The sequence below is a fragment of the Temnothorax nylanderi genome, unplaced genomic scaffold (assembly GCF_030848795.1).
Source record: "Temnothorax nylanderi isolate EJ_2023f unplaced genomic scaffold, tnyl_v1.0 TNYL_tig0227_pilon, whole genome shotgun sequence".
Taxonomy (NCBI): Eukaryota; Metazoa; Arthropoda; class Insecta; order Hymenoptera; family Formicidae; genus Temnothorax; species Temnothorax nylanderi.
The window spans coordinates 31,782-46,507 of NW_027249289.1; the positions used below are offsets into that span (position 1 = coordinate 31,782).

The 14,726-nt window shown below is 34.4% G+C and overlaps 2 protein-coding genes across 2 annotated transcripts; both read right to left on the reverse strand.

Annotated features, from left to right (window-relative positions):
* Positions 1-6,296: 6,296 nt before the first annotated feature.
* Positions 6,297-6,803, reverse strand: LOC139779467 (ATP-dependent DNA helicase PIF6-like). The gene has a single exon (XM_071717837.1). It carries the CDS (start codon positions 6,801-6,803, stop codon positions 6,297-6,299), a length of 507 nt encoding a protein of 168 aa, XP_071573938.1.
* Positions 6,804-7,126: 323 nt separating this feature from the next.
* Positions 7,127-7,969, reverse strand: LOC139779468 (uncharacterized). Its single transcript, XM_071717838.1, has one exon. The coding sequence runs from the start codon at positions 7,967-7,969 to the stop codon at positions 7,127-7,129; it is 843 nt and encodes a 280-aa protein (XP_071573939.1).
* Between the last annotated feature and the right edge of the window lie 6,757 nt (positions 7,970-14,726).

The following is a 14,726-nucleotide window of genomic DNA, read 5'->3' on the forward strand; positions in this document are numbered from 1 at the left end:
AGCGTCAAATCCTATATTCTGTGGTACAAAACGAATCATTAAAGATTTTCGCACTGTCTCAACAGCCATACTTGTTGCCTGCCTACTCGAGTAATGAAACATAACTTTGAGAAACTCATCTGACAAACCATGACGAATTTTACATAAGAACATAAGAAGGTCCTTTTTATATACATATCTATTACCACCAGGACAAGGAACTGCATCACAAAACGTGAACAATTCTTGGAATTGTTGTTTGTTTATAGGATACAGACATTGAAATTCATTATCCGAAAGATTATCTTCATCCAATATTTTTGTTTGATTTGCCACGCCACGAAGTTCTTGCAAAAAAGCTTGAAGATAATAACCTCTGATTACATAGGGCCTGTTGATGAAATGTAAACCTTGTACAAGCGGCCCGAGAAGCACACCATCGTCGTTCAAATGATGTTGACAAGATCTTACGTTTTCTGGGATAAAAATATTGTGTGAAATGAAAACATCTACTTTACATTTAACTGATAATCTATTCAAATTATCAGTTCTATCACATATAATACAAGTGCTACTTCGCGTCTGTGTTAACACATTTAATCTTAAACAGGCAGGATCTTCCTCCATAGCAACAATCTCGTCACAAATCGATTGATTGCAGTTGGTACATATTTTTGTCATACAAGTTACTTCTAACGCTGGTCTTTGGAAACCATCTCGTCGAATGATAGCAATTTCTCTTTTGGCAGCATTATTATCTCCATCAATTCGAGTCATCATACGGGGCACGAATCTTCCATCGCAAACGTAACAACGTAGAAGATTTCTAAATGCCATTATTGTAAAAGATGTACAATATTACAGTAGGATACGAGTTTTACGAAGCTGTTATGTGTTTCACAATGTACACACTGAAGACTGACAAGAAAATATGCAGAATAAAAGTTTTAAAGACTTAATGTTACATACGTATTAATGTACTTACCAAAATAAACTATATAATAAGACAGAAAGCCAATATCAATTCCAGTCTGAATTTTGCCGTCGTTTAGTATCTTTTATAGTGCTATTTCGCTTCGAGAAACTGTAAAACACGAGACCTGAAAGAAAATCTGGGAGAGCGAATTCGCATCCTTCAAAATGACATACGCGATATAAAAAACATACAGCTGAGCCGCGTTCATCATCATTGGTTTATAAGCTCCGGATTTGAAAATAATTAAGCAGCATGAAAGTCGAACCGAAACACTCGAAGTGTGAAGAAGTTCCACTTACTTCAAGTAGCCCAGAGAGCGCTAGTACTTGAAGTAAGTAGTACTTGAAGTAAGTGGAACTTCTTCACACTTCGAGTGTTTCGGTTCGACTTTCATGCTGCTTAATTATTTTCAAATCCGGAGCTTATAAACCAATGATGATGAACGCGGCTCAGCTGTATGTTTTTTATATCGCGTATGTCATTTTGAAGGATGCGAATTCGCTCTCCCAGATTTTCTTTCAGGTCTCGTGTTTTACAGTTTCCCGAAGCGGAATAGCACTATAAAAGATACTAAACGACGGCAAAATTCAGACTGGAATTGATATTGGCTTTCTGTCTTATTATATAGTTTATTTTGGTAAGTACATTAATACGTATGTAACATTAAGTCTTTAAAACTTTTATTCTGCATATTTTCTTGTCAGTCTTCAGTGTGTACATTGTGAAACACATAACAGCTTCGTAAAACTCGTATCCTACTGTAATATTGTACATCTTTTACAATAATGGCATTTAGAAATCTTCTACGTTGTTACGTTTGCGATGGAAGATTCGTGCCCCGTATGATGACTCGAATTGATGGAGATAATAATGCTGCCAAAAGAGAAATTGCTATCATTCGACGAGATGGTTTCCAAAGACCAGCGTTAGAAGTAACTTGTATGACAAAAATATGTACCAACTGCAATCAATCGATTTGTGACGAGATTGTTGCTATGGAGGAAGATCCTGCCTGTTTAAGATTAAATGTGTTAACACAGACACGAAGTAGCACTTGTATTATATGTGATAGAACTGATAATTTGAATAGATTATCAGTTAAATGTAAAGTAGATGTTTTCATTTCACACAATATTTTTATCCCAGAAAACGCAAGATCTTGTCAACATCATTTGAACGACGATGGTGTGCTTCTCGGGCCGCTTGTACAAGGTTTACATTTCATCAACAGGCCCTATGTAATCAGAGGTTATTATCTTCAAGCTTTTTTACAAGAACTTCGTGGCGTGGCAAATCAAACAAAAATATTGGATGAAGATAATCTTTCGGATAATGAATTTCAATGTCTGTATCCTATAAACAAACAACAATTCCAAGAATTGTTCACGTTTTGTGATGCAGTTCCTTGTCCTGGTGGTAATAGATATGTATATAAAAAGGACCTTCTTATGTTCTTATGTAAAATTCGTCATGGTTTGTCAGATGAGTTTCTCAAAGTTATGTTTCATTACTCGAGTAGGCAGGCAACAAGTATGGCTGTTGAGACAGTGCGAAAATCTTTAATGATTCGTTTTGTACCACAGAATATAGGATTTGACGCTATAACGAGACAAGATTATATCGATAGACATGTAACCGATTTTGCCAATCAGTTGTATAATTCGGAACCACAAACTCCTAGAGTAATTACATGCATTGATGGTACGTACATATATATACAGAAAAGTAGTTATTTCAGAGCTCTTTGACAGTCATATTGCGTTCACAAAGGTCGACACTTAATCAAACCAGTATTGATAGTTGCTCCTGATGGTTATATTTTAGATATACAGGGGCCGTACTTCTCTGACAGTCGCAATAATGACGCTGCGATACTGCAAAATGAATTTGATAGAGACGCCGAAAGGATGTTAAGATGGTTCCAAGAAGATGATATTGTCATACTTGATAGAGGTTATAGGGATGCAATTGAACTTCTGAGGCGTTTGGGCATCACATGGAAGATGCCAGCACTTCTTCCACGAAATGAAGCCCAACTCACGACAGAAGATGCAAATGACTCCCGTCTTGTCACAAAACAAAGGTGGATTGTAGAAGCCAGAAACGGACACTTAAAGCTAATATTCAAATTCCTACAGCAAACAGTACCGATGCATCATGTTCCTAATATTGGTGATTTTTGTAAAATAGCAGGTGCTATCATAAATAGATATCATCCCACTATCCATATGGAAGAAGCTGACGTAGAAAGAGCTAATCGTATGCTCGAAAAAGCGAGAGAACCGAACGTTGTACAAGCTCTTGTTGAGGTTCAAAATCTGAGAACCAAAAACGCTCAACGATGGGTACCAATAAATGAGGGGCAGTTAATAGACTTTCCAATGCTAGACATTGAATACCTTAAGAATTTAACGGTTGGTGTTTATCAAATAAAACTAGCACCCTCATACATTCAGGACAACGTACAACGAAACAACGATGAGCAATTCCAAATCGACATGTTACGTGATGCAAACCGTCTTCCACAGCCAGGATTACTGAGAGTGAGAGTTTATTCTAGGTTTCGTAATGCGACGAAATATCAACTTTGGATTTCATATAAATCCATCGATGATAATGAGATAGACGATGGTATGGACGAAAACATAGACGAGGAGCTGTCACCAATATTAGGATATTATTGTACCTGCAAGTCTGGTACTCGTACACTGGGTACTTGTGCTCACATATGTAGCGTTTTGTGGTATTTGGGTTATGCTAGAAACGAAGAGCACATAAAATATCCGTCAACTACACTAATTCAAACCGTCGCTGATGCAGGCAACCGACCACTTCCAAGGAATAGACACGTGCTTTAATTAGAAGTTCCACACGCGCGCCCGCGCGGGCGCGCATACGCACACACACACACCCATACACACACACACACACACACACACACACACACACACACGTGAGAGGCTAGGGGATTACTCACTTTAAACCAACACCCCGAAGGGATCAACTTCCTGCTACGTCCACGTCGTTGATCCTGGGTTACGCCGAGAGCAGGGCGCACACACACACACACACACACACACACACACACACACACACACACACACACACACACACACACACACACACACACACACACACACACACACACACACACACACACACACACACACACAACGACCGACCCACACACATACGCACACACCTGCATGCGCGCGAGCGCACACGAATACACATGCAATTCGTATATATTAAAGCTATATACATACGCTAAAACATCTATTTTCTCAATGTTTGGAGTCGAATATCTCAAAAACTAGCCATTATTGGTCTTCCAGCCCTATGAGACATTTGATCAGGACAACATTAACTACATCATATTCAAATTTCAGCCAAATCGACTGGGAGCCATTTCGCAGCCTTTTTGTGCGAGGTCCTTTTCGAAAGATCAGAAAAATTACTTTTCACCATCAAAAACGCTTATGTCGCGCTAATAATTACACCATAACTCAAAATGTCACCAAATTCCGTTGATAATACTGGCACATAAAGACGCATTTACAGTAGGAAAGGCAAGTTTCTACGATAGATTTAAATTGACAAAAAGCCTAGTGTCAAGTTTGCCCCAGTCTCCCCTACATACTATTTGAATTTATTTTATTAATTTATATATATATACTAGCTGGTTACCCGGGCTTCGCCAGGGAGTCGTTTCTCTTCAAACGACTTCATTTGTATTTCAATATCCTTAATCGAAAAAAATTCTTTTATCAGACAATGGCTTATCAGGCAGTTGCAAAGAATCCTTTATATTCATTTTTATTCAAATTTTATTATATATATAGATATATAGATTAAATTATAATATTTAAAATTGCACAACATATTTTTTATTCAATATAATTATTATTAATATTAATTAACGAAATATCGAAATTTAAGATAACCCGTTTTTTTTATGATTTTAACACAATACCGCCAGCATTTGCGTAATCCGATGTGCACCACGGGGAAGTTGCAACGAAATCCACGCGAGACAAAACGTCAATTCGTAACGGTATTCATTGAATACTATTTCTTATTTGAATTTAATTTCAATCTCAAATCGAACTTTCGCAACAGGCATTACAAAAAATATTGTAAGTATGTGGTATTTGCGGAAGAAGACAACGTTTTATATACAATTCTTTAAGATTCGGTCATTTATTTCCCGAAAAATTGAAAAAATTTCAGATACCGGTTCCCAAAAAGATCGGTAACGAAAAACTATGCACTCTATAACACTCCCCGAAAAATTCTACACCTATTTTATACTATCACTAGCTGGTTACCCGGGCTTCGCCCGGGAGTCGTTTTTCTTAAAATCGAGGTTATGTGTTCATCGCGAGCGAGCAATCTCAAAATTCCCTAAAAAACGCTAGGGTAAACCAAAGGATGATGTCGCTAATCGGTAAGTGAAATATCGGAGAAGCGGAAATGACTCAATAGTGTGAAACTTGATTGGAAAAAGACCGGTTACGACATGTTTAATCCATGAAATCATTTATGCGGTCCATTTTGAAATTAGAAACATTTAGTTATGATTCAAATTACGAATATCAATTTCATCCGAAAGTAATAATTTGGAAAATTGATCCAATAAGTATGTGATCATTGTTAAGCAAAAAAGTTTAAAACTTAAGCACCTAAAATGTGTTATTCATGTGTAAAAGTTAAACTACCGTCTTTAAATCAACCCGACTCCTTATGGAACTTCTTTAAGAAAAACGACTCCCGGGCGAAGCCCGGGTAACCAGCTAGTTAAGTATATTATTGTTTTTATATATATTTATATACTTTGCCCAGTATATAGTATATAAATCTGCGTTAAAATTTGTAACTTATAAAATTCTATACAAAAAACGTTCTATATTTTTTTCTCAGGATCAATCATTTTCGTGTTCGACATTTTATAAAGTTTCAACTTTTATACATCTCAGAGATAATACACTATATTCCACACCACCTCGGAGGTATAGTGTTAGGCGCGTTTTTTTTAACGTGGTGTCCCTAGTAGGCCTAATCCACTGTTTTTTTTATATAACGTTTTTTGGATAGAATTTTTTAAGTTCCATTTTTTGTATTAACTATTTTTAATGATTTTTCACTAATTGTAATGCAGATAAGTGAACTAAATATGTATTTTATTTGTATATTATAAACTGTACTCCGACAAAAATCACATTTCAATGTTACTTTAATGCTTGTTTTCCATTATCTATATTTTTCTATATATATTTATTTATCTGTCTTTTATAATGACGTTGATTCTACTTGTTTATTAGTTGATCATTGGATTTGTTTTTTAATCGTTAAAAACCTCTGTGAAAACAACATTGCGAGTTTTATTGCTCTCATCAGGAATCAGTATTGTTTGGTCCTTTGTTGAACCAATCCGTGAGAGTCCTACATATAATTGACCGTGTAAAAAGACTTCGTTTCTGAGGTCTACGCCAACTACTTTGAAGGTTTGTCCTTGGGACTTATTAATCGTCATGGCGAAACACATTCTAACAGGAAATTGCAGCCTTTTAAACGCAAATGGCAAATCCGTAGGGACCATAGGTATTCTTGGAATTAATGCTATTTCACCGGCTGCGGGTCCTGTCAGAATGGTTGCTTCTATGATGTAAGGCATGAGACGCTTAACTTGCAGTCTCGTGCCGTTGCAAAGCCGTGGTGGTTTAAGATTTCGAAGCAGCATTATCGGGGTACCAACTTTTAGTCTCAGTTTATGTGGAGGCAATCCTGCAGGGTTAAGAGAGTTGAGAAGCTCAATCGGATAGTGAATGACTTCATCTCCATTTACCATTGTGTCTATTGACTTATATGTTTTACATTCGGTGGTAACTTTTTGTAAAACTATTTCATTAATCTCCTCTGCAGCTTTATTTTTTGCAGTTACGATTGCACGTTCGCAAAGCCAATTTGTTTCCTTTTGTGTTAAATTCTGAATATCTGGATAAACATTGTCAATAATTTGATCAATAGTTCGCACGCAAGTTCCTACAATATCAGAAATGTTAATGTAGCCATTCTGCGTTATAGAGATAGAGCCGTCACCAATTTTAAGCAAATACTCTGCAAATTGTTCTAAATTCTTGTCTCCTCGTAAATGAACTCGCATATTAATAGTCAGTCGAAGTTTTTTACATGTTGCCAAATTTCAGATTTTTTCATGCAAACTTTTATAATATCCGCACGTGTTCCTTTAGGCACCACTGGCAGAGTTTGCCTGAAATCACCGGTAAAAACAAATGTTACCCCACCCATTACCTTTTCTGATGTTCTCAAGTCTTTAAGAGTTCGATTGACGGCATCTATATGGGACTTGTGCGACATCGTACATTCGTCCCATACTATCAAGGATGCCTGTTGGAGAAGTTTACCAGTAACACCATTTTTTCTCACGGAACATACCGAACTTTGGTCTAAGGACACATTCAGTGGCAACGTAAAAGTAGAGTGGGCAGTTTTTCCACCACTTAGAAGAGTCGCAGCTATGCCTGATGAGGCAACCGCGATAGCGAGCTTCTTTTGACTTCTTACTTTCGCCAAAATCAATGAAATGACAAACGTTTTGCCAGTACCTCCTGGCGCATCTATAAAGTAAATGTTACCCTTATTATCTTCGACACTATTTATTATCTCGTCGTATACCATTTTTTGTTCTGTATTCAGTTTCACTTCGTTTTCTTGCAGATATACTTGTAAGTCGTCGATATTGTGTACTGTTTCTCGTAAGTAAAGTAGGTTATCTATGTTTGAATCATTGCGCTGAGGTTCTGGCAAACCAAACTCTTTCAAGCACTTTTCTCCATGAGTGAACACTATGTCCTCAAGAAGAATCAACCCCTCATTGAAAATTTCCTCTGTGAACTGAACCTCACTATTCTTACTTTTCTGTCGAACCCGATGTAAAATATCATCGCATAGGTGTGTCCGGTATGCATTCCATAATTCTAAAGGATTAGACATTTCACAAAACATTAGCATAATGCTAAATAACTCTCTCATTTTGTGTGCACTTTCTGAAATAGCTGCATCTGATAGTGTATCTCGCCAGTGCGTGTCACTCTCAAGCAAATTCCGGGCTTGGCACGCCGCGCGATAAGTGGGCATTATTTCACCATTCACGGTCTTTAAGTCATTAAAAGACGTCGGTCCTCTGACATGATGTAGGAGTAGTCTGAGATAAAAGCATTCTGAATAATTAGGGTGTATAGTATACACTCGCCCTAATACTGTGTCTCGCTTTATACCTGGACAACCATCTACATCTTGGCCCCGTTTTCTCCGTTGCCATTTTTTGTTAGACCATTTATAATAAGCCGGTACTTGGTGATAAAGCAAAGTCTGTGCAAATTTATCAACTGCACACAGAGCAAAGAAGGCTGTCAGAGTGGTCTGAGGTGGATTTTCTATAACTTGCTGTAGATTTCTTTCAGTAAAATACACTCTTTGCCCATTTTCTAAATGGACAGATAAATGAACAACTGGAGGATAGCGCTCGTGAATAGAAAATCCTAGTATTCTCCAGATACTTTCGGAGATACTCAAATATCTGCCATTCAAATAGTTCTAAACCTCATCTTTTTTATTTTCAACGGCAAACGTAGCCGCATCGTTACCTTTATTAATATACTTACATATATATTTGATTGCTTGCACAGAATGGCAATATTCAACGTTGACGTGTGCAACGAAGCATCTGGAGAGAATCGGACAATATGGGACTATCCATTTATTATCAACAATGAAGTTACAATGCGATATAGTATAAATGTTTCCACCGTCAGTCGGACATCTTCTTCTGTACTTAGGGTATCCATCATCGCCAGTTTGTGTATACTAAAGAAAATTACGGGGATATCTTTTTGAACATGTACCGTTTGACATGCAAGGTGATGAGGAATTGACGGCTCCACATGGACCGTGGATCATATTCTTGCATACTATGTCGTAAAGTAATGGATCTTCATCCTTATTGGGGATTTCAGCTGAAATAATGCTATCTATTTCATCAGATCTTATTTTATCGACTAACCAAATTAAAATGTGGGCATGAGGCAAACCTCTCTTCTGCCATTCAATTGAAAACATGTAGCATCGAACTTGACCAAAAATGTCCTTCTTTGTTATGGTTTTCATAAGTTGTTGTACTTTTAATTGAAACACTCTCGCAACAATGTCGTGTCTTTCACTTGGACGTTGACCGGGATACAATTCTGTTTTAACTTCAGGCCATTCTGGATTGCACGTGAATGTGATAAATAAATCAGGTCTTCCGTAATTACGAACATATGTAAGGGCATCCTGTGTCCGCTCATGGAGATATCTAGGTAATCCTGTAAATGTGGATGGTAAAATAACCAGTTGCCCTATATCCGCCACATTAGAGTCTTCATTTACAGCATCTCTCAAATGTATATAATTTTCAGCTCGTAATGTTTTTTGATGTGCCCGAATAAAATTTAATCGTTCAGTAATCATTTTTGCACCCATATCAACGCAATATTGATTGAATAACTGGCTATATCTGTGTAGCGTGTTAAAGCTATTTTCTCTTACCATAAGTTTATACGCATAAAACTGCATACAGGAAACCATTTTGCGAGGATTATCTTGTCCAGTGGTTGGTACTATTTGTGGGATACTGATGTTGTAACCATCTTCGCCTCTTATGAATATAAGAGGGTACTGCAATGGATCGTAAGAACGGTGAAGTTCAGATATTCTTTGAAATGTATTATCGCGTGATCGCAATACTATATCCCTAAATCCACAGTCTTCGTCAACCATCAATACTGCGACTTCGTCAGTTGTTGGAGCATTATAGCGACCTCTGTGTTCACCAAGCGGTCGCTTTTCAGCATGAATTACAATTTTATAGTTATCTTTGTTAAGTGCCATTTGTTCAATAGCTGTTATAAAGCTACGTACATAACTATTATTGTCACGAAGAATCTGTTGTAAAGTTTTCAAAATTTCTATTTTGAGAGATGGTGCAGAATCATATCGCAAATTTAATTGTTCTTCTGATGTGAAATAAATTTGTAGAAATTGCCCGCGGAAAACAGTTAAATATGAACTTTATATGGACCTTAATAAAATCTCCATTTAAATTTTATTTGATTTAAATTAATGCTGAATAAATGCATTAATATGGCTCATATTTGTTCTATATATAAAACTTAATTAAGAATATAAGAAGAAATGCCGATATACATTTCGATTAAAAATCTCGAACATATGAATACATGTCGTATATTCTTAATCGACGTGTATACTCGTACGTATGTTTCGTAGTATACAAAGTATATATACGTACTTCTTACAGTATCATTTTATCATCAAAATATTCGTATTTAATTTGGCTTAATAAGGATTTAATTAGCTAATATATTCAATTTAAATATTAATCTTATTGAAACCATATATGAAATTAATAAGTTGTACATTTTATTCAAATTTCATTAAATTCAAATAAAACTTTTATATGTTCTTAATATGTTGAATTCAAATAAGACCTTTATATGTTCTTAATAAGTTCTAAATCTAATTTAAATTTAATTAAATTCAAATAAGACCTTTATACGTTCTTAATGAGGCTTTTAAGGCACAGCGCGCGCGCACCTGGGGCTGGATCCTTGAATTTATTCGCAAGAAAAACGTATGCGGAAATTTTGCTCTTATAAAAAAGTTGCAAGTTGATTAACTAAAAGCCATGCGATCAACTTGCAACTTTTCTGTAAGAGTAGAATTTGCGCATACCTTTCTCTTGCGAATAAATTCAAAAATCCAGCCCCTGTTGTAGCTTGCCGAAATTTTGCGGTTTCAATCAACAGGCAAGGTTTTTCAAACGTTTTGTAATATGTGTTTAAAACTGATTTTCAAATATTTTTCAAACGTTTAAAAAACATTGTCTGCTAATTAGGATAATAATGGGATTAGAGAATATGGTATCAACAGAGAATGAGTTATAAGATAAAAAAAACGTTTATAAATTACAATTATTGTGTTTATATTGGTTTGCTTTAAATCCAGTGGTACAAAAAGAAGATAAGTAAACTTCTGATAAAATTAACGAAATGCGCAACACTTGTGCAGTAATCGAATACATAAAAACAAATATTAATCGCTAGCAACAAAAAGATTGATGCAGTTGCACAAAATATTAATCACCATAAAAACCAAGAATACAATTTGCTAGCTCAAAAGAATAAAAATAGAGACATTTTTTATATACTTAATCAAACTGAACCCTTATGGAAAAATACACTCAACTTTTGGTGTTAACCGTTAAAAAAACACCATAGAAAAACTCTTAAAGTTGGGTGTGATTTCGGACCAATTGAAGGTTAACCATCATTTGAAGGTTAATCTTCAATTGGCGGTCCGAAATCACACCCAACTTTAAGAGTTTTTCTTCGGATGATGGTTGACCTTCAAGTGATAGTTAACCTTCAATTAATGATTAATCCTTAAAAAATGACGGTATAAACCCTAAAAATATGAACCCTCAAATGAAAGTAACAAATATGGCGTTCCAATGAGAATCTCTTAAGGAGGGTGGTTAGTCAAATCAATTTGATAAGAATTAGTTCAATGGAGAATATTCGTCTATGGGAATCTGTCGTCCATATATGCCAAAGTTGAAGATAATCGTCTGCATGGTTGTCGAGTAATTAATTATTGAAGTTATACTCTTGTCTCTCTCTTATACACGGGCGACACAGCAAAAATGTTACCTAACCTGTAATGTAACTCTCGAAAGCATATTAAAAATGATAAGAATTTAGTGAAAATAGGTGCAAATAACTCTTTACATATTTAGGAAAAACTTTCTCGAAGACTGAAATGATTCGTCTTTATAGTTATCAAGAAATTGTAAAAATAAAAAAAACAGGACCACATTTATTATTTCCACATTTCAATGTGGATAATAACGTATTTGGGTTTCAATTGTACAAACAACTCTTTTTAAACCTTAAGAAACAGCAATTAAATGCATTCCACATATTTATTTGCTAAAATTCGTTTATTTCACGCGACGAAAATCTAACCTATATGCTTTCCCCCTGCCGCGCCGCCTGCCTCGCACCGAGAACTAACCAACCTCCTTAAGGACTCCGCTCGCTGAACCGGATTCCTCGCCTCGATCCTCCCTCTCGGACGCTAGCTGCCGCAGCTCTCCCTTTCCTGGCGGTGAGCTCTCCCTGGTGATCCGACTCTCGCTCGGTTAGTCTCCAGAACACGCGCCGCAACGATCAATCCGTCAAGAAAGAAATAACGGACTCGACACGTTCGAAGAAACGCAAGCAAGTGCGGCCATGACACCTAACGAGTGAGGAAGGAGGCGGGGGCTCTTTGAGAGTGGCGACTCGCGCGTCGCGCCATCTAATGTGAAACGATCGGGCGTTGTAAAACGCGAAAAGAATTCGAGCGCAATATCTGAACAAATTATTTAATTTTTAATAAGTCCAATTATTAATATTTATTTTCATAATTGAACTTATTTTTTATTTTGATAAATGTAAATACAAATATCTTATTGTATTAATATTTAATATTAATAATTTAATTAGTTGCTTAATTTAACTTCTTGTTTAATAAATGAGCGGATGTAGTACTGAAAATGTACCTATTATATAATATTTTAATTTTCAAAATTGTCAAATTACAAACAGGAATTTTGTTGTGACTTTTACAGTTATAAAGTAACTATTTAATGGAAATGGAAGCCTAAAAAAATTAATATTGTACCGCAATTATTATAATGCTCAAATTATAAAATATTTACATTATCCATGTCTGCCAATACAATATAATTTTTTATTCATATTGCATTCTATATAATGGCAATGTTATTATATATTTGACAGGCAAATCAAAATAGCTTTGAATCGATATCGAAATGATGAAATATCCATGTCTTAACAGAAAATACATAATTTGCCTGTTTTTCGATACATATATATTTAAAATGATTAAAAACTCACATAGCATGCATATCAAAAAGACGTCCCGAAGATATCCCGAGAAGATATCCTATCTCCTAAATATATCTTCGGGATATCTTCTGGACGTCTTTTTGATATGCATGCTATGTGGGAAGCCAATGACCTACATAACTAAAACTGAAATTATAAAATATATGTACGATGTAGACAGTATAAAATAATTAACATAATTAAACATGCAGATTTGTGGTTGATAATGACAAAATTCAATAATAAACCTATAACCTAACAGACTACAACGCAAGACTAACATAACTCGCAGGTTTATTAAAATCTTATGAATCACAATTTTTGATTAAATATGAATATATGATGGGTCAATGGGAACACTTTCAATTAAATAAAAATTTAATTTGGGTGTTAATTAAAATTTTATTTGTTTCAAATACAAATAAAATTTGAACTCAGGATGGTTAGATGCTTATTAAATATTAATATGATCCATATATGCGCCTGGACAAGTTAAATCCAATAGCAAGATCTTATTTAAATTTAATTTCGATCCAAATTTGGAACATATTTAAATTTAATTACTTTTATATTCAATATTTGGTTTTTATTTGAGTTTAATTTCGTTCATATAAATGACTAATATAAACCATATTTAAAACATATTTAACTCTTTTCCGCGGGGAATACGATATATTCGAGATCTTGAATACCAAATCATTTAAAAAAAGAGATATTTTTAAAATAAAATTTTATTTATTCAATTTTAAATTAATAAATATTTTTTTATATATAAAGCATTTTAACATTCAAGTTATTTTTTTATTCTTTCTTCTGCAGTAAATTTTATACATTCTTATCTTTTTCCTCATCTTTTTCGTTACACTTTCGCTTCCTATACAAAGAATAATTTTTTTTTACAATATTTTTTAAAAGACAACAAATATACATCTTTAAAATTTTTTACCGTAAACGCTTTTCAGGGCTCTTTTCCCTAGTCTTCCGTTTAACATTTTCTGCTTGCTCCTTTTCATATGCTAACATAGCATTCAATAAAACTTCATCCATTCCATCATCCATAACTAAATTTAAAAACAGAGAAATAAATAAATAAATTATACATAGATACATTATACATTATATATAGTACATTATACAGCTTTAAAATTTATGGTTAAACAATATTTGTATTACATAAAAAAATCGAAACCTTTTATTTAAATTTATTTAGAAATAAAATAAATTAATTTAATTTAATTTACTTCTAAGAAATTTATTCCGTTCATCAGAGTGAGGACGCAAATCTTCCATATCCATATTAGTAAAAATGGCTCTAAATAAATTACTTTAAAAATATTCAGTTTTGAACACCACCGTTTTTTAAATTGACATATAATAAATATGTGAAAATAGCAACTTAATTTGTATTTTTTAAATTGAAAATCAAAGATAAAATTTAAAACAAATTTCATGGATGTGATCATTTTTTTATATTAAATCCGATTTAAAGATAATTTTGGTATGAAAATCGGGCACGAACTTATGCAATCATCTAATATTATATATGAAATAAGAGTAGAAAAAACTGAAGAATATAATGGTATTAGAAAACTTGTACACTTTTAAAGTAAAAATCGGTTACCCCTTCATCAAAGATAAAATTTAAAACAAATTTCATGGATGTGATCATTTTCTTATATTAAATCCGATTTAAAGATAATTTTGGTATGAAAATCGGGCACGAACTTATGCAATCATCTAAT

Bases quoted from the DNA above. Each gene is read 5' to 3' on its own strand.
- LOC139779468 (XM_071717838.1), bottom strand. From the start codon at position 7,969: ATGTCTAATCCTTTAGAATTATGGAATGCATACCGGACACACCTATGC.
- LOC139779467 (XM_071717837.1), bottom strand. From the start codon at position 6,803: ATGGTAAATGGAGATGAAGTCATTCACTATCCGATTGAGCTTCTCAAC.